Source organism: Pelobates fuscus, chromosome 9 (genome assembly GCF_036172605.1).
Source record: "Pelobates fuscus isolate aPelFus1 chromosome 9, aPelFus1.pri, whole genome shotgun sequence".
NCBI lineage: Eukaryota > Metazoa > Chordata > Amphibia > Anura > Pelobatidae > Pelobates > Pelobates fuscus.
This window is the reverse complement of record NC_086325.1, coordinates 118,520,947-118,541,641: the sequence shown is the minus strand read 5'-3', so window position 1 is coordinate 118,541,641 and position 20,695 is coordinate 118,520,947. Positions and strand designations below refer to the sequence as shown.

Here is a 20,695-nt window from a genome sequence, read left to right as displayed (position 1 = left end):
AAATAAGTCTAAAAGGGCACACAAGAAAATAATTAAAATATCCACCCCCAGCCCCCCCAAAAAAGTAAAAATGCTTGTGATCAAGATATTTTTAATAGAAATCCATTAACAATAATTTGTATTACAGTGTACTTAGAACACCTCACAATTACAAATAGAGCTTTAAACATTCACTAATTACACACAAAAAAATTTTCAAAAAAAGTTTACAAGTTACTATACATAGTATCAAATGTAACTGCTTTATTAAGAATAAACCATAATGTAGTTAGAACTCATCTGTAGAATTTTCACAAGCTATACAGCAGTGCCGGACAGAAGGTACAGCTCTAGATGTTGCGGAACTTCAGCTGCCATGATGCTCTGCCAGCATTTAGAATGGCAAAGCATGAAGGAAGTTGCAGTTCTAGAACACCTGGGTAGCTATCAAAGTTTTGCCCATCACTGCTATATAGAATGCTGAAACATATTGTAAAGTGGTGCATCAAAAACAAGAATTCTCAAGTTCCCCCAAAAAATAAGTAAATTTCATGTATGATAGACATAATCACATTCGAGTGAATTAATGTAAAACTTTATATAAACACGCTCACTTTTCAGATACAAACACACCAAGTGGAAATGTTTACAATATTTAGAAATAAAACTATGTATTTTGTTGAATGGAAAAAAAACCCCAAACAAAAAAAAAAAAAAAAAAATTTGGAGACCACATGTCAAATGTCACACAAGAGCACATTTTGTATTGATTTAGACTATAATAAATTGATACCAAGCATAATATTTTATGAACAGTGCTCAAAATCTCCACTCGCCACTAGCTATGGCAGTATAATGTAATTCCTGGTGAGTATGCTATGGCTTGCAGTGGCAAGTAACTTAATTCCTGGCTAGTAACAAAGGAAGGATAAGGTCTGGTGAGTACACTGACATGTTAATGCACGAGAGAATGAAGGGGGAAATGCTACATAACCAACCAGAGATGCTAATGAGCGCAATATTGCAGAAGTATGCCTCCCAAACCTTCTTATTTTGTTGAAACAGTCCCATTTTATGGGTCCCATCCCACCATCCTGACTTTGTTCCTTGGTGTCCCATTTTTGGGAAACTGTCCGCATAAAGCTTAGCACAAGCGCGTCACTAGATATTCTCGAAATACAATGAGGGATCTAGGATCCAACAGAGAGCAGTGAAATAGTGCTTCCTGCTTGGTCTGCCCTCATTGGAGTGGCCTACTTGAGTAGCAGGAAGCCTAACGTGCTGGCTGATCTGTCAGTATTTGGGCGCCCCAGGCCCTTTGGGCAGTGCTACTGATGCAATTGCATCACTGCCCCCTCTTTACCTCCAACCAGTGTCCCTGATGTTGAGGAAATGCAGAAGTGCAAAAATGCACTGTTTTAGCCTTGTGTTGCTTTTGGAGGAGAGGTTTTTTAGGACATTCCTTACCCACCCACTTCCCCTTTAAAAAAATAAAAAATTAAATATGTTAGATTCACATATACTGGTAGTGGATTCTGGCATCAAAAATATTAAGAACATTTTTCTTCTTTCAAAGCACAGTATAAAGAAAATAATACTACATAACAGTTTCAAGAACATTATATATTTTAAGTTAAATATTTGTTATTGGATACATCAGCTTTCTCTACTGGTGTGTATTCTGCATTTATTGCACACAAAGCAGGTCTACTTGAAACAACAAAAAGGACTAGAGTATATAAGAACTGTTCATATATCAAAAAAGTGGAGCATGTGTTCAATTCAAAAACATGCAATTATTAGTGATCCGTGTGGTTAACACACGTAGCAAAGAGAACACAAATACAGTATAGTCTACCCAATTAGAAATGAATTGCTATATTCTTTTCTATGTATTGTTTGTGATACTCATTTGCCAGCAACATTCTGTGTATGAGTATTTATTTCATTTTGATTCTTGGGGAAGTATTTTACGTTGTGTTTTTTCATGTGTTTGGTTGTATTTTCACTGTACAGATGTTGGGGAAACACCTATTTACACCCTCAATGTACATCTTGTCTTTAAGAAGCGCCACACTTGCATATACCTTCTATCCCCATATTAAATCAAGGCTTTTCTTTTTTTTTTTTTTTTATTCATGCTCTCTTCATCAAATAGACTACAGGGCCAGAGTTTGACACAAGGGCAAGAAAGAGTGAGTGAAGCAATGTTATTCATTAAACAAAATTTTTTAAAAATGAAAATAGAAATTGAAAAATTTAGGCTAAAATAGCCAAACTGTCTATTTAGCAAAGTTTGAGAATTTGTATAGATGTATTTATTTATAAAATATATTTTACCAGGATGGATACATTGAGATTTCTCTTGTTTTCAAGTATGTCCTGGACAATTTATCCTAGATGATGTCATTTAACTTCTTACAATTCAACATTCAGTGAATAACCATGTAAGGAATATGTAGTCTTCATTATATTTTATATAAGTGTATGCATTTTCTTAAAGGGACACAATTGGCATGCAGACCACTTCAGCTCACTGACCCTGTCCCTCTTGGTCCTGCAATGTAAATCAATGCGGTTTTAGAGAAACTGCAATGATTACATTGCAGGACTAAGACTGCCTCTATTGGCTGCCTGTCTTGAACCAAGGAGTGCCTGGACCTCTATTATTTTATTCACTACTAAATGCCTCTATTGGCTGTCAGACAGCCACTAGAGGCTGATCCTGGTGGCTATGCAACTTTTGGCCACCTGACGCTGGACATCCTCACACTCTGCATGAGGGTATCCAGCATCAGTTAAATCCCCATAGGAAAGCATTGAAGCAATGCTTCCCTATGGGGAGAGCCTAATGCACTCGCCGTGCATGCTCATTAGCCACCCTGTCGGATGACGCCGGAGGCAGAGCACCAACCCAGCACCTAGGAAAAACAGAACTGGAATTGAGTGAATACACAAAGGGCTTAACCCTTTACATGCTGGGGGAAGACCAGAGAGAGGGGGAGTGACCCGAGGGAACTATGGCTTAAGGAATACAGATTTGTATTCCTTACCCAATAGAATCCCATATATATATATATATATATATATATATATATATATATATATATATATATATATATATATATATATATATATATATATATATATATATATATATATATATATATATATATATATATACACATTACAAATGAAAACTATTTTACTTAAATGGTTACTCCAAGCACCATTACCACTTCAGTGATTTGAAGTGTTCATGGTGCCTGCAGTCTGTTTTGCTTTGAAACAATGCACATACAGAATTAGACCCCTTTGCTGCCGGAGATGTAGCGCCACCTCAAACAGGTTAATTGGGGCACCATCAGCCAGCCTGGAACAAGAGTTTGAACTCTGCCTTCCTTACACCTTATATATCTCAAAGGATCTATTTGAGGAATAAATGCACTCTTTGACACAACTCACTGGCATACAGTTTCACCGATCCATACATGCACAATGACGCTCACATATAATGCACACTGCAAAAACACATAGTAACCCATAGAAATACATTGACACTCACTGACACATACACAGTGATCCACACACACACACATATAGTGACCCATAAACACTGACAAGCATACAGTAAACCATAACACAGACAAAAACAATAACCAATACAAAACACACTGCCTACAGTGTTCCTTTAATATATATACTGTATGATATATATGCATGTATGTATAAACAAAACGAAAACCCCCAAAAAACAACAAATCACTGCCAGTAGACTCCCAGCCTAGGGCACACCCCAGGAAATTTTCATTTTTTTTAGTGGCCCGTGGTGAAGTGAGAAATGGCTTGAGGTAGATCCTGCAGTTCTGATGCAGAACCTTACCTTGAGATACAGAAATATATATAAAAAAAAGGGAATAGAGAAGAGACTTTAAGGTACTATTTTGCCATTCTACTTTGTTTTATTTATATTCAATGATTCTTTCAATATTAGTATTGGTGTGTGTCATGGACCTTAGAATAGATTTATCAAACTAATCTTTTTAATGTTTCTCATAGTTATTTAAAAAGTTAGAATGTGATTCTTAAACTTGTTAGGGACCCAGTTGTGTATATGGCATTATTTTACTGAATTCTTGAAATGTAATATAATTTTAATTGAAACACATTTTGCGTAACACTTTCTAAATTAGAATCTCCCTGTGTCAAATGCATCCTTATACACTGCCAAAAATAATGTCTGTACAGTTAATTAATTGTGGGCAGCTGCACATGTTTCTTACCAGTTGGGACCCACTGAAATGACATGGAGACCAATATTTGGGATCTGAATCTGGACAGTGTATTCGCGCTTTTATTCCCTTCCCTAGTTCACTATTTTATGATCCATATTTATTCCTGCACATTTATGACTTCGTACCTTTTTACATTCAAGTATTTTTCATTAAACACCGTTTTGATGAACATTTTAATCCTAATAAAACAGACTTTTGAGTGTTGCTATTTTGGCAAAATGCCTAAGGACTGATATACGGTAGTTAGAATCTCTGTTCTAATGTCTACTCTATATGAAAATAAAGATAACACTTTCAACCTGATTTTGCTATGATATTTCTAATTTATTTTAATTCCGTGGCAGTGTTTTGGCTTCTGGCTAAAAATCTTGTGTATATACAGTGAGTTATTTGGGGGAGGAATTATGATTTTCCAATCATGAAGTTCCAATCAAAACATATTTGACTATGGTAACATTTCCAACTGCCTGCTAACACAGTAAAGGAGTTTAAGCATGCGTGGGATAGGCATAAGGCTATCCTAACTATAAAATAAGGCCAGGGACTAATGAAAGTATTTAGAAAATTGGGCAGACTAGATGGGCCGAATGGTTCTTATCTGCCGTCACATTCTATGTTTCTAACATAGCATGCTGTACAATCTCCATTTTAGTATTTTTGTATTTTCCATTTTTTTTCCCCCACATTTTTTTTTTAAAAATACTTATAGCAATATAAAATGTTAAGCTGCAGCCAAAACAAAAGTATTTAAAATTAAATATTAAATATGCTCTTTAATACCAGGCACAACTTACAAGAAGTATACTTAAAGGAACACTCCAACTTGCTAAAGTGCTTTATATGTCTGTTTTGTCATATTTGTGACCATTTATGAAAATTCTTGTTTCAATAGAAATGTGCACTTTTATAATCGGGAATAGAATCACATTCCTGGTTTTCCACAGAGCTAAAGGACGTGGCTGACGTGCTAAGCTAAACTGTGACTGCCCTTAACCTTCTCAATGATTTGTACAACAGCCGCAATCATGTGCATGCACTTGTGGCAAAATCACACAGGCTTAGTGACGAAGAGGGTAGGGCTTGTAATGGCTGCAGACAGCAGGTTTGCAGCTTTAGTAAGCTGTTTTTCCCCCCATATACCACCAAAGAAAACATGCAGGAAAACAATGCAGTTTTTTCTTTGGAGGTATATCTACTATATAGGTTTAAAAAAAATAAATCAATGGAATGTTCCTTTAATCTGCATATCTTGTTGAACAAACAAGCAAGTGCAGGGGCTACTTTACAATGTAAAATGATTTTAATCTGTCTAACTATTTCACAATCTAATATTTACAATGATTACCTCTCTACCATCGAAGTTTTTGGCAAATAAACATGTCTCTTTAAAATACCTTCTTATGCTTTAATTGCGTCACCAAAAACTAATCATAATCTATTGTGATTTCCGTAATGTCTAAATTTGCCTTATCGCTCCCAATTCTTCCATGAACCGAATTGAGATGTTTTTTAAGAGCAGACTTGTGCTTAAAATCCATGTCACAGCAATGACACTTGTATGGTCGGTTACCACTGTGGATATTGAGGTGATCTTGTAGAGTGCTTTTGGCAGTAAAAGTTTTCATACAAATTGAGCATTGAAAGGGTCTAATCCCCATGTGACCTCGGATGTGTCGATTCAAATTCTTTTTCTGAGTGAATGTTTTTCCACACTGCAAGCAAAGGAAAAGCTTATGCATCTTTAGGTGGCGTAGATAGTTCTCCAAATGTAGAAATCCACGGGGACATTTGGGACATTGGTGCCGCCACAAACACGCTCCTTCTGCTCCAGTTTGAAGTCCTTGCATCATTCCAGACTGATTCCCCCCATCTTGCAAACCTTGAACCTGACTCCCTGGCAGGTCATTCATACGGTTTTCTACTGTTGAATTAATTAAAGAATGCTGAGTTTCTGAAAAATACAGATTTGACTTAGAAGATGTGCAAGGCTGGGTAAACTGATCACTATCTGCATTATTAGCACTGTCACATAGAGAGTCCATCCTGAAAATGCATATTTCATTATCCTTGTAATCAATTTCCACAGAAGACAGATCATTTTTTGCAGATACAGGACTATGCAGCTCTTCCTGACAGTCTCCCTCCTTCTTAACTGGGAATTCTACATTTATAGGGCTGTCCGCAGACAATTCAATAATTTCCCAATCTTTGTTCAAATTTTCTGCAGTATCCAGCTCATTATCAGAAGAAACATCTTTTATTGGTTCCTGTGCCTCGGCATCAAAGGTATCTTCGTTTTGCAGATACCTGGACAACGCTTCTGTGCATTTCTCCACAATATGAACCATTTGCAAATAGCTAGCCGCTATCAAATATTTCAAAAGCTCTTTCTTTCTTACCTCCAAAACCCCTGTATAACAAGACATGAGTAGCTTCTGCCCTACCTCTGCATTCTGCAATATTGTGATGCGAACTTGCCTCGACTGATTTAACAAGAACTGATCTCTCATGAATGTGGAACGAGCGGCAAACACGACCTTGTGTCCATGAAATTCTGCGTCATTAATATAGATGGAGACATCACAAAACAGATTTTGTTTTCTTAGAATGTTCATCTTGTGCAGGACACCGTCCTCTTGTTGATCAAACCGAAAGTGCAGGATTTCAGAATCAGACATGTCGACAGATCTAAGAAACAACATAAGATTTAGATTATTTGTATTAATTGATGGATGCTTGCAACTTTTAAAGGGACACTATAGTCACCTGAACAACTTTAGCTTAATGAAGCAGTTTTGGTGTATAGGACATGCTCCCGCAGCCTCACTGCTCAATCCGCTGCCATTTAGGGGTTAAATCCCTTTGTTTATGAACCCTAGTCACACCTCCCTACATGTGACTTGCACAGACTTCCTAAACACTTCTTGTAAAGAGAGATGCAATGTTTACACTTCCTTTATTGCACATTCTGTTTAATTTAGAATATCTTATTTTGTGCTCTGTTAATGGCCAGTTAGACCCTGTAGAAGCCTCCTTTTGTTTGACTAAAGTTTAATTTACAGAGCAGGAGATAAAAACGTCTAAAGCAAGTTAACATCTGCTTGAAAATGAAAAACTTTTCATGCAGGCTGTGTGAATCACAGCCAGGAGAGGTGAGGCTAGGGCTGCATAAACAGAAACAAATGTAATTTAACTCCTAAACGGCGAAGAATTGAGCAGAGAGACTGCAGGGGCTTGATCTATACACTAAAACTGCTTAATTAAGCTAAAAGTTGTTTTGATGCCGGTATTATTCCCTTTAACAGTTGTACTACATTAAGCAGATTAAAATCATCCGTTAATCAAAAACAAAATTATATTTGGACATAATGTGCAAGGAGGGGCACAAAGAAGGGAGATGCCAACGTGTTTTCCTCTGAGGATTTCAATCCGTTTGGAGTATGGTATTTAAGTCCTGAATGCAGGACCCAGCGATAGTGATGGATTCTATATTTGCATATTTTACAAAATTGTCACATATAATCATAAAGTTGTACCAAATTCCTTTTGCTTAGTTTTGGGAGCCCTTGTTGCACTCCATTTTCTTTTTGTATCTCTCATGCCATATTTTGCTATATATAAAACACATTTAAAAAAAATAAATAAATTACATTACTGGAGTACAAAGAGTTAAAGAGCTTACACAAAGTACAGAACAAACTTTACTGCCAAGCTTTTTGTTTACCCTTATTCTAAAACTCAATCCCTTTCTTGCTTCACAAAACTTTGATCTCATGATATGTATACCTTTTAAAATCTTAAATGGAGGAACACTGTATTGTGCATATGCTTTACTGCCTTCATGCACTTGATTGCAAGCTAGTTACCAGTGAGAACGCTGGCATGTGCTCTGGCTGTGAAGTGTTGACGAATTAGAAGGTTTTTATATATTTGTAAATTAACTGATTCTAAAATACCAATGCAGAAGATTAAATTGAAAGTATGTTATGAAAACAACAATTCTGTAAGTGTATATGTATGGATAGACAGGCAGATCATACGTACACATAAAGGGCTACTCCAACCCTTTTTTCAGTATTTTCTTTCCCGATTGGGCATTATTTACTAGGTTCCCCGATATAAAACTTTAAAATAAAGCAATACCTTGCCTGAAATCCAACGTGGAGCATCATCACTGATACCTTCTCATGGTCCAATCGCATTGTATTGGTCCGTTCTCTCTGGCTCAGAGTGCATGCGCACAACCTGAGCTGGAGAGGGGGGTGGACAAAAACTTGCAGCAATTTAAAAGTATAGGTGGGAGAGCTTAAACAAGTGAGGGAGAGGGCATAGATGTTTATCTTTGCAAGCACGCTCCCAGCACTGCTTGCAAGAGGCAACGATGATGTCTGTCGCCAGGGCACCGTGCACACTTGTAGCAGATGTATTTTTTGCACAGAACTGACAAAAGTGCAAATATTTCTGGATGTGCAGATTCCTTCCCTAATGACCACTTCTAAAAGCTGAAGTGGGCATAGATGTTGGAGCAACCTTTTGAATTGGCACTAAGCACTATAACGACTACAGAGCGCTGTAGTGTTTAGCATGTCAGTTGTTCTCTATAGCAGTCCACTATTAAGTTTAACTATATGGACTTCTAGCACCATAACCACTACAGTGGGCTATGGTTGAAGTGTTTATAGTGCCCCTTTAAATTAGACTACTGTTAAAGTTAAATGGTATCCAAGAAAAACATCAATATGATATAAAACTTTGTTCCCTCTAATCCCATGGAAATATATTATATATACAAACACACACACACATATGAATATATGTAATAATTTCAGATGTCTTAAAGGTAGGCATGTAATCGAGCAGCAAGAAATGTTAGAATGATTAGTTGTATAGGAAGTGGTATTAGCAGTAGAAAGAGGGAAGTGGTTCATTGATTGCTGGGTAAAATTTACCAAGAAAGGTTAAAGAATCTTAACATGTATAGCTGAAAGGAGAGACTAGATAAAGGACACATGATGGAAACATGTAAATACATAAAGGGAATCAACACAGTAAAAGAGGAGAGTACATTAAAAGAAGAAAAACTACCACAACAAGAGGACATTCTTAAAAATAATATCAGAGGGGGTGGGGCCTGGCAACGGCACTGAACGGACACATACTAGATGGGCTCTGCTACATTACCGACATTACTACCAATTCCGACAAGCCAGGGAGCCGTGATTACAACCCACTGCTGCACAGGGGAGATGGGATGAAAAACAAAGAAACAAAAGCCAGACAAACCCAGACCAGGGGCAAATATCAGCGATCTGTTCTACCAAGTGCGAGGCGCACATGGGCCCAAAATGGCCGCCGGCCTAGAAGAATTCACAGACTCCTCTAATGACCTGAGTCTGGAAGACTGCTCTGGCAGTATGTTTGCCTCGTTGATGCCACAAACCCCAAAGCTGGGAAATCCAACCCGGTCACCACAGACACACTGAAGGCTATGCTGGGGGACCTGCAAAAAATACTTCAGGCAGATATAGCCCAGCTTCGGGTCGACCTGACAGTCATGGTAGCTCAAGAAGCACAAAGAGATAACAGACCTGCGCAACAACATAAAAATCCGAGGTGTCCCTGAAGACATACCAGCGGAAGAACACCCACACCTCATGCCAAAACAATCCAGGAATGATTATTGAAGCAGTCTTCAGGGTCCACAAACCTCAGAGAACCCCAGCATCGGCTACCAGGGACCTGGTGGCAAAATTTTGCACCCCTGCGAACAAGGCAGCGATCCTGGGGAAGACACCATACAAGTTCGAAAATATAACCCTATCCTTCTATGCTGACCTGTTCAGTTATACCCTGCAATGGCGATGGCCGCTACTACCCTTCACAGCACTTCTCAGGAGTAAAGATATAGGATACAGATGGTGGTCACCGAGGACGCTGCAAATTCTACATAACAACCTGGTCCACTCACTTACAGACCTGCGGGGAGCTGAACCGTTGCCGACACCTCTTAGCCTTCCAGAGGACTCTCTCACTCACCACGGGCCCCCCAGAAACAGCATCAACAACCCACCACTGGGACCCAGCGAGGATTAAGCCATTCGTTCCACAGGGAGGGATGCCTGACACCTACATGGAACGCTCAGCTCTGTAGGTTATACTACAGGCCTAAGGACATTCCCCTGTTGCGGTTTGAAGTTCCTCAAGATTATTTTTGGACTCCCACAGTATACTTTTATTTTTTCACAGCGGAACCTAGCCATGCCTGAGAGCATATGCTGCCTCACAGTCAGAGATGCTCAACCGGACGCCAGCTATATAATTCATTAAGCCTTTAAATACATTTCAAAGTTGATTTTGTGTTTGTTTAATGTTGCAAAACCTTAAATATGATTTCCTGACATGTGCATAGATATGCTGAACGCCACCCACACCCCATTTCCAGTCTGACTGTACTACAAGGGGACCCCCTCACCCCATATTTAAGGTGCTCTGTATCCAGGAGATAATTGATTTAGCAAGAGGTGACTCAATTATCTCCCAGACACACAGAGGCTAGGGAGGAACTACCTATGTGCACAATTGAAACCCACTGCTGAGGGTCTGTGTATAAAAGACCCCCATGTCCCATTAAACTTTGTTATTGTCCCAACATCAAGTGTCGTCTGATGTGTGGGGGGAATAAGGGCTATAACAACTTCCAGCGGAGATACCCAGCTATGGTATATAGGAGCTCCGCTTCAGTGATCCTCTGCTCCCATTCATTTTATATCAAGCTCCGTTGGTCCGTAAATTCGCCTTACACACATTAGAAGGAGGGATAGGCAGTCACCAAGTTATTCCCTAGTTACTTCACAAGGTGCAGCACAGCGTGACACAATGCTCAATCATGCAGCCACGCCCTTATTAAAGGGACCACTCCACACCCCAAAAGCACTTCAGCTTGCTGAAGTGCTTTATGAGTGAGGAGTATCCTCATTTAACCCCAGTTTATAAAAGTGCTGATTTTTATGAGAAATCAGCACTTTTATAATTTAACTAGGGAACTCCCCCTGGTTGTCATACAGCCAAGGAGGATTCCTTCGTACTTCCATTAGCTTCCCTGAGCTCTACTTGCGTGTGCCTGCCTCCTCTTCCTCACAGACAACAGACTGGTTTCAGCAGTACACACGCAGCAGTGTATGCATAAGTCGGCATGTGTGCAAGAGCCAGCCCACGTGCACGTAGGAACCAAGTCGGAGGCTGCGCAATGATTGGTTATTGCTCTTTGAGGAGAATGAAAGACTCTTCCGGGCAAAAAGGGGAGGGCATAGGCAGTCATAAGAACTGCAGCTTGGTTTTCTGACCCCCCCCACCCCCAACTTATATTTTATTGAGTTTTCACATTACATTTTTTTTTTTTTTTTTTTAACAGATCTCATATATGCATAATTACACATTTACATTAATTGTACAGTCGTAAGTTTGCATCTAATACAGATCCTTTTCATACAAACATTTTGGCAATCATGAACATCGTACTAGTGCAGGGATAGGCAACCTTCGGCTCTCCAGATGTTGTGGACTACATCCCCCATAATGCTCTTACACACAATGCTGGCAAAGCATCATGGGAGGTGTGGTCCAAAACATCTGGAGAGCCCATGGTTCCCCACCCCTGTACTAGTGGGATATGTTATGGTTTATTTATCGTGCTGTGATCATATGTTGCCCTGTGGTACAGAGACCAGTTTGGTAGGTAGTGTCCCCTCATAAGTGAGTCTTATTGAAAGATGGAAAAGAGTGTCACAGCGTAATGGAATATAAGAAAAGAAATAATACAAACAAGAAAAGAACATCGGAAATTACTGTTTTTCAACCTTGTGAGTTTCTACAACAGTTGTTCACTGCTGAGGTGAGTTTTGTAGTTTGGGCATTGTGTATTTTATTTATCCCGCTGTGTGGTAGGAAAGTTTTGTTAAGAATTTTGTGACTATTTTTGTTGTCTTTCCATACAGTTGTGCTCAAAAGTTTTTAAAGAAAACAGTGAGCAGGCAAAACATATTCTACTGTATTCATATTCAACTGTAGGTTATAACAGAATGGCACAATCATAAAACAAAACATGGCAACAAAGAAAAAAATTCAACGACCCTTGTTTAAAAGACCCTTAGTTCTTAATACCTTGTGCAGTCTTTTGTAATAGTTATGAGGCCCCTAATTCTTCCAGGTGGTGTAGTCTTGGCAAAATGCCTCCAGGTGGGGGGGGCAAAAGGGTGATAAAACATCAATCCAATTGTCCCCCAAAACAAGGACAGAAGGTGCCTGTAGCAAGTGTGTTAAAAAATGATAAGCTTAGAGTCATGTCTACAAATGCTCGCAGTTTAGGGAATAAGATCCATGAACTTGTGGCAATAATGGCAACTGATAGTGTAGATTTAGTCGCTGTTACTGAGACATGGTATAATGAGAAAAATGACTGGGACATAGCAATACCAGGGTACTCTTTATATAGAAAAGACAGGGAAGGCAAGAAAGGGGGAGGGGTGGCCCTGTATGTAAAGAATAGCATAAAATCTAGCCTAATAAAGGTTAGTGAGGCGAACAGAGTCAGTTTGGGTTACGTTAGAATTTGGTAATCACACAGTAACTCGTGTAGGTGTGATTTATAGGCCCCCAGGACAAATTGAAGAGTTAGATAATCTACTAGTTGAAGAAATAGCTAAAATGACAATGAAGGGGGAAGTTATCATCATGGGTGACTTTAATCTTCCTGATATAAATTGGAAAACAAAAATAGCTACTTGTGCCAGGAGCACACATATTCTAAACTCCCTACTGGGATTGTCTCTAAAACAAGTCGTTGAGGAGCCAACTCGTAAAGAGGCCATACTAGATTTAGTGTTAACAAATGGAGATTTGGTATCAGATATTACTGTAGGTGAAAGTTTAGGATCCAGTGATCATCAGTCAGTGTGGTTTAATATAAGAACAGTGACTGAGTCACACCACACAAAAACAAAAGTTTTAGACTTTAGAAAAACAGACTTTTCCAAAATTAGAATATGTGTAAAGGAGTCATTATCAGACTGGAGCAATTTAAATGGAGTCCAAAAGAAATGGGATTATTTAAAAGTTGCACTACTGAAGGCAACAGAAAATTGCATTAGGCTTGTCAGTAAAAGCAAAAAATTCAAGAAACCACTGTGGTACTCCACAGATGTAGCCAAAATAGTAAAAAACAAAAAGTTAGCATTTAGTAATTATAAAAAAACCCAGAGTGAGGAAGATAGAATTACCTATAAGATTAGGCAGAAAGAGGCTAAGCAAGTTATAAGAGCTTCCAAATCACACACAGAAGAGAAAATAGCACAGTCAGTAAAAAAGGGGGACAAAACCTTTTTTAGATACATAAATGAGAAAAGAAAAGTAAAACAAGGATTAGTTAGATTAAAAACAAAAGAAGGAAGGTATGTAGAAGAGGATAAAGGTCTAGCTGACTGCCTCAATGAATATTTTTGTTCTGTATTTACAGATGAAAATGAAGGAAAGGGACCTCAGTTAAGAAAAAGGATAAATGAGTCATTTATTACACGTGAGTTTACAGAGGAAGAGGTTCTATTTCAACTGTCAAAAGTAAAGACAAATAAGTCAATGGGACCTGATGGAATACACCCAAAGCTATTAAAAGAGCTTAGTGGTGTACTAGCAAAACCATTAACAGATTTATTTAACCAATCATTGATAACAGGAGTAGTCCCAGAAGATTGGAAGTTAGCGAATGTTGTGCCCATTCACAAGAAAGGTAATAGGGAGGAGTCGGGCAACTATAGGCCAGTAACCTAACTTCAGTAGTGGGGAAAGTGATGGAAACCATGTTAAAGGATAGGATTGTTGAACATCTAAAAACACATGGATTTCAAGATCAGAGACAACATGGGTTTACTTCAGGGAGATCATGCCAAACTAATCTTATTGATTTTTTTGATTGGGTAACTAAAATTATAGATCAGGGTGGTGCAGTAGACATTGCTTACCTAGATTTCAGTAAGGCTTTTGACACTGTTGCACATAGAAGGCTTATCAATAAACTACAATATTTGAGTTTGGATTCCAATATTGTTGAATGGGTAAGGCAGTGGCTGAGTGACAGGCAACAGAGGGTTGTAGTCAATGGAGTATATTCGAAGCTTGGGCTTGTCACCAGTGGGGTACCTCAGGGATCTGTACTTGGACCCATTCTCTTTAATATTTTTATTAGTGATATTGCAGAAGGTCTTGATGGTAAGGTGTGTCTTTTTGCGGATGATACTAAGATATGTAACAGGGTTGATGTTCCAGGAGGGATAAGCCAAATGGAAAATGATTTAGGTAGACTAGAAAAATGGTCAGAGTTGTGGCAACTGACATTTAATGTGGATAAGTGCAAGATAATGCATCTTGGACGTAAAAACCCAAGGGCAGAGTACAGAATATTTGATAGAGTCCTAACCTCAACATCTGAGGAAAGGGATTTAGGGGTGATTATTTCTGATGACTTAAAGGTAGGCAGACAATGTAATAGAGCAGCAGGAAATGCTAGCAGAATGCTTGGTTGTATAGGGAGAGGTATTAGCAGTAGAAAGAGGGAAGTGCTCATGCCATTGTACAGAACACTGGTGAGACCTCACTTGGAGTACTGTACACAGTACTGGAGACCCTATCTTCAGAAGGATATTGATACCTTAGAGAGAGTTCAAAGAAGGGCTACTAAACTGGTTCATGGATTGCAGGATAAAACTTACCAGGAAAGGTTAAAGGATCTTAACATGTATAGCATGGAGGAAAGACGAGACAGGGGGGATATGATAGAAACATTTAAATACATAAAGGGAATCAACACAGTAAAGGAGGAGACTATATTTAAAAGAAGAAAAACTACCACAACAAGAGGACATAGTCTTAAATTAGAGGGACAAAGGTTTAAAAATAATATCAGGAAGTATTACTTTACTGAGAGGGTAGTGGATGCATGGAATAGCCTTCCAGCTGAAGTGGTAGAGGTTAACACAGTAAAGGAGTTTAAGCATGCGTGGGATAGGCATAAGGCTATCCTAACTATAAGATAAGGCCAGGGACTAATGAAAGTATTTAGAAAACTGGGCAGACTAGATGGGCCGAATGGTTCTTATCTGCCGTCACATTCTATGTTTCTATGTTTCTAGGTCATGCAAAGTTGTCTTGCATGAACCGAATGTTTGAGATCTCCCTAGAGTGGCTTCATGATTTTAAGATTAGGAGACTGCTATGGCCACTCCAGAACCCTCACCTTTTTCTGCTGTAACCATTGGAGGGTCAACTTGGTTTTGTGCTTAGGGTCATTGTCATGCTGGAAAGTCCAAGAGCGTCCCATGGACAGCCTTTGTGCAGAAGAAGAATGCAAATTGTCTGCCTGTATTTTTCTGATAACATGCTACATTCATCTTGCCATCAATTTTCACAAGATTCCCCATGCCTTTAGAGCTCATTCCCCCCACCCCCCTAAAACATCAGTGAGCCACCACATGCTTCAGTGGGGATGGTATTCTTTTCACTATAGACCCCTCCCCAAACATAGCGCTTATGGTTGTGACCATAAATCTATTTTGGTCTCGTCACTTCAAATTACAGTGGGCCAGAAGCCGTGTCTAGGTGTTGTCAGGCATATTGAAACTGGCTTGTTTATGTCATTGGCGCAGTAAAGACTGGTTTTCTTTGAATCCCAAACAATTCTTCTGGCAGTTGTGGCTGAAATCTTTCTTGGTCTACCTTAGTATCAGGAGATCCCTGAATTTTCCACTTCTTAATAAGTTATTAAACAGTACTGACTGGCATGTTCAAGGCTTTGGATATCATTTTATATCCTTTTCCAGCTTTACAAAGTTCCATTACCTTGTTACACAGGTCTTTTGACATTTCTTTTGGCTTAGTATTTAGTCTGCTTAGTGCATACACGTGTGAGCTGACAAACGCATTGACTATTTATACACAGACACTAATTGCAATTTAAAAAGCCACAGGGTTTGGAAGTGTGGAGTGGTCCTTTAAGGTTTGCCTTGCAGTTAAAATGATCCCACGCTAGATAAGCCTTCCACGATACCGCCACTAATATATGCCCACTCAGCATTAGAGCGAGTGTTCTGTCAACTTTTAGTTTGATGGTTGGCTTTCGTACACTACACACATCTACATATATTTACTTTTACCCATACTTATCATGGTCTAAATTCAGCTAAACAGTACTAGACAGTGATAACTATGTTCTTTTTTCCTCCCGGAGGCTTTTGGACTTTCAGTTTTCTACATTATGTCTAATTCCCAAAAGTAACCTGGGATTTTAAAATCACTATTATAAAAAAAGTACTGAACCTTTGACATGTATTAACTATATTGCCTACCTAAGCTTGTATTTGTATTACGGTCATGTCCACTTTGTGGTTCTTACGTAGGCACTACAAAAATAAAGAATAATAAAAAAAAATAAAAAAAATAAGAACTTATGTTAAAAGCACAAACTCATTCATTCTCTACGTGTGCATGCATGCCACTACAGGGGTTAATCTGATTTAAATGCCATGCTTGGAATGGCATGTAAATTTAAAATAAATAGATAAAAGATTATTTGATGATGTACACAAATCTCAACAGTGACAGTTTCTCTAATCCTACTACACTGATATATAGCCTCTGGCTTTTAAACAGCTATGGTTTAAAATGTCAATAATGACCAAATATGGAGATGCAATCCAATATAGCTTTATGTGCTACATTTGGATAACTGCTATTCCCCTGCACTTTTTGCAAGATTAATATGTTAGTAACATTCTCGACTATACAATCGGGATTGGTGAGCGCCCCCCCAGTTTTGGGGTATAAGCTGCTGTTTTTGCCTGTATGTCATTACCACTAACTGTATTGGTAATGGTGATGTACAGTGTTAGTCAAGAAGGAGTTCATTAAAGAACCACTAAAAGTTAACTAGATCACTCCATCTAAATGAAGTGGTCTGAGTGCAGTGGCACTGTATTTTTAGCACTGCAGTGACAAACTTCCACTGCGATAACAGAGTTTGACACATGTAATGTGCAACATCCTCATGCATTGTGCGAGGACATCAAGCATCATGAAAAGCAGCTCATTGGGAAAGGGAGATCTGAATCCAATAGCACCTGCCAAAGGAATAGGTTAGGCAACAAGTAGTCAGTTCTTGAATATCATGTGTTGGAAGCAGGAAAAATGGGCAAGCGAAAAGATTTGAGTGATTTTGACAAGGGACAAATAGTGATGGACAGAAGACTGGATTAGAGAATCTTGAAAAGTGCAAGTCTTGCGGGGTGTTCCCGGTATACAGTGGTTAGTAACTACCAAGGAAGGACAACAGGCAAACAGGCGTCAGGGTCCCCTAGGCTCATTGATGCATGTGAGGAACGAAGTCTAGCATGTCTTGTCCCATTACCCAGAAGAGCGACTGTAACTCAAATTACTGAAAAACTTAATGCTGGCAATGGTAGAAAAGTGTCAAAATACACAGTGAATCAATGTATGCCATGTATGGCGCTACTTAGCCACACACTGGTCAAAGTATCCATGATGACCCTTGTCAACCTCCGGAAGTGCCTTCAATTGGGATGTGAACGTCAGAACTGGACCAATGGAAGAAGGTTGCCTCGTCTGATGAATCACATTTTCTTTTAGATCAGATGGATGGCTGCATATTGCCCATTTACCTGGGGAGGAGATGGCAGCTGGATGCACTATGGGAAGGAAGGATGGCGGGCAATGTTCTGTTGGGAATCCTTGGATCACGGCATTCACATGGATGTTACTTTAAAATGGACCACCTACTTAGAGATTGTTGCAAACCACATACACCCCTTCATGGCTATTGTGTTCCCTGATGACAGTTTTTTTCAGCAAGATAATGCACCATGCCATACTGCAAATATTGCTCAGGAATGGTTTAAGGAACATAACAAAGAGTTCAAATTGTTGCCTTGGCTTTCAAATTTCCAGATCTCAATCCGATTGAGCATCTGTGGGATGTGCTGAAGCAACAAATCTGATCCATGGGGACCCCACCTCGCAACTTGCAGGACTAAAAGGATCTGCTGCTAATGTCTTGATGCCAGAAACCACAGGACATGTACAGAGGTCTGGTGGAGTCCATGCCTTGACGCATCATAGCGGTTTTGGCCGCACGAGAGGGACCTATATGATATTGGGCAGGTGGTGTCAATGTTGTGGCTGAACAATGTAGTATTTCTCTAAAGGGACATTATAGGAACCCAGAACACTTCCGGTCATTAAAATCGTCTGGGTGCACTGTCTGTGTCCCCTTAACCCAGTAGCTGAAAACATTGCAGTTTTAGAAAAACACTACAAGACAGCCACTAGAGACACTTCCTGTTTCACAAAGTTTAATTCCGTGGAGCGACGCTGGACATCCCCACACTTTGCATGAGTACGCCCAGCTTCTACTAAATCCCCAGAGGAAAGCACTGAGGTCTAATGCACGCATGGCACTCGCATGCGCATTAGTATGCCCCTCGCGCTGATGATGTCAGGGGAGGTGTTGACAAAAGTCCCGCAGTGAAATTCCAAAGACAGTGCTTATGAGCATTTCATGAAGATCTTTTAAGTACTTTGCGGTGCTCACATTTAAGTTTTCAATCGTGTGGATTATACTTACTAAAATTTGCAAGCTTAAAAAAGGAGCTTGCTGAATTCCTTTATTTTTCTGGAGTCTGGAGCAAAAATGCCTCCCTGCCTATCACTCATACAGCCGGGGAATTTTCTTTTGCTTCCATCACCTCCAGAGAGCTAAGAGAAGTGGTGCGTGCTGGGCTACAGCATGTCTGCCTCCCCTCCCTTCTCAATGAGTTGAACCACATTGGAGTCATTGGAAAGTCCCCAAAGTCTATGCTCGCTCACTACTAGTGATGTACCGAACGGTTCGCTGGTGAATAATTCCTGGCGAACATAGTGTGTTCGCGTTCGCCACAGCGGGCGAACACATGCGCGGTTCGATCCGCCCCCTATTCGTCGAGTAAACTTTGACCCTGTACCTCGCAGTCAGCAGACACATTCCAGACAATCAGCAGCACACCCTCCCTAGCAGACCCTCCCACCTCCTGGACAGCATCCATTTTAGATTCATTTGGAAGCTGCATACATTTATTTATTTATTTATTCTTTATTTTTGTAGTGCATGGAGGTATAACAAATGAGCATATTGGTACCCCAACGGCATTCCTCCTGCTTTTCAAGTAACAATAGGGTATATGTTAATACCCTAGTCTGCGCGGAGCCCTCCATGGGTGAAGATGGATTCATTTTTTTTTTGCGCTCGGGTTTTTTTACTTTATTTTTAAGTTCGACGGGTATGATGGCCTTTTTTGGGGCTGAAAAATGAAGATTTTAGAAAAACGAAGATGTTGAATAGGAAGTTGAATTTTACTTTACAGGGTAGTAATTTTATTCCCCCCTCACTATTTTTTAGTGCGGGTGGCTTTTTTATTTGGGTGTGTGACTAGGGGCTTGGGGACCCCTAGTCACCTTTGATGGGGGAGGGGGGGGGATTTTCATTTAGGGCCCCCACCCGCCGCTCAGTAGCGGGGGCCGGGGGGAGGACAGTAGGGCCCCCACCCGCAGATCAGGAGCCATGTTTACACGGTATATAGAGGGGAGCCATGTTTACACGGTATATAGAGGGGAGCCATGTTTACACGGTATATAGAGGGGAGCCATGTTTACACGGTATATAGAGGGGAGCCATGTTTACACGGTATATAGAGGGGAACCATGTTTACACGGTATATAGAGGGGAGCCATGTTTACACGGTATATAGAGGGGAGCCATGTTTACACGGTATATAGAGGGGAGCCATGTTTACTCTGTATATAGAGAATACATGGCATGAATAAAAGTAGCATGTTTCAACTATATTAGTAGTTAGACTAGTTTGCACTAAAACATGTGCAAATGGGGAGTTTGCGGTTGTGCAAATGGACTGTTTGCGGTGCGTTAAACGGAGAGTTTGGTCTGTCACTGTGTAACCCTTACACTACCTGATCGATACAACATCATACCTGATGTTTTAAAGCACGTTATTCCAAACAATTTAGGAATGTTAGGTGATTTATGCCCTTTATGGATTAAAACCAGACTCTGCATCAACTATGTAATTTTCCATGGGAGTTTTGCCATTGATCCCCCTCCAGCATGCCACAGTCCAGGTGTTAGTCCCCTTGAAACAACTTTTCCATCACTATTGTGGGCAGAAAGAGTCCCTGTGGGTTTTAAAAATCGCCTGCCCATTGAAGTCTATGGTGGTTCGCCCTTCGCGAACCGAAAATGTTATGTTCGTGACATCACTACTCACTACTCTAGCACAGAGGCTTATCAATGAGACGCCTTTGATAAATTC

At 39.7% G+C, this 20,695-nt stretch overlaps 1 protein-coding gene across 2 annotated transcripts in view; it reads right to left on the bottom strand.

The window, feature by feature from the left end:
- Positions 1 to 3,880: 3,880 nt before the first annotated feature.
- The window catches only part of ZBTB6 (zinc finger and BTB domain containing 6), a 64,314-nt gene continuing 47,499 nt past the window's right edge, over positions 3,881 to 20,695 (bottom strand). The window contains exons 1-2 of one of the 2 annotated variants that reach the window (XM_063432337.1): positions 9,558 to 9,593; positions 3,881 to 6,962 (exon numbers count right to left, since the gene is read on the bottom strand). In XM_063432337.1, the coding sequence (XP_063288407.1) occupies positions 5,699 to 6,952 (1,254 nt within the window). In that variant the 5' untranslated portion in view covers positions 6,953 to 6,962; positions 9,558 to 9,593 and the 3' untranslated portion in view covers positions 3,881 to 5,698. Of the gene's footprint in view, positions 6,963 to 9,557; positions 9,594 to 20,695 lie in introns of those variants that run through there. The other variant, XM_063432336.1, reaches the window with a different exon arrangement.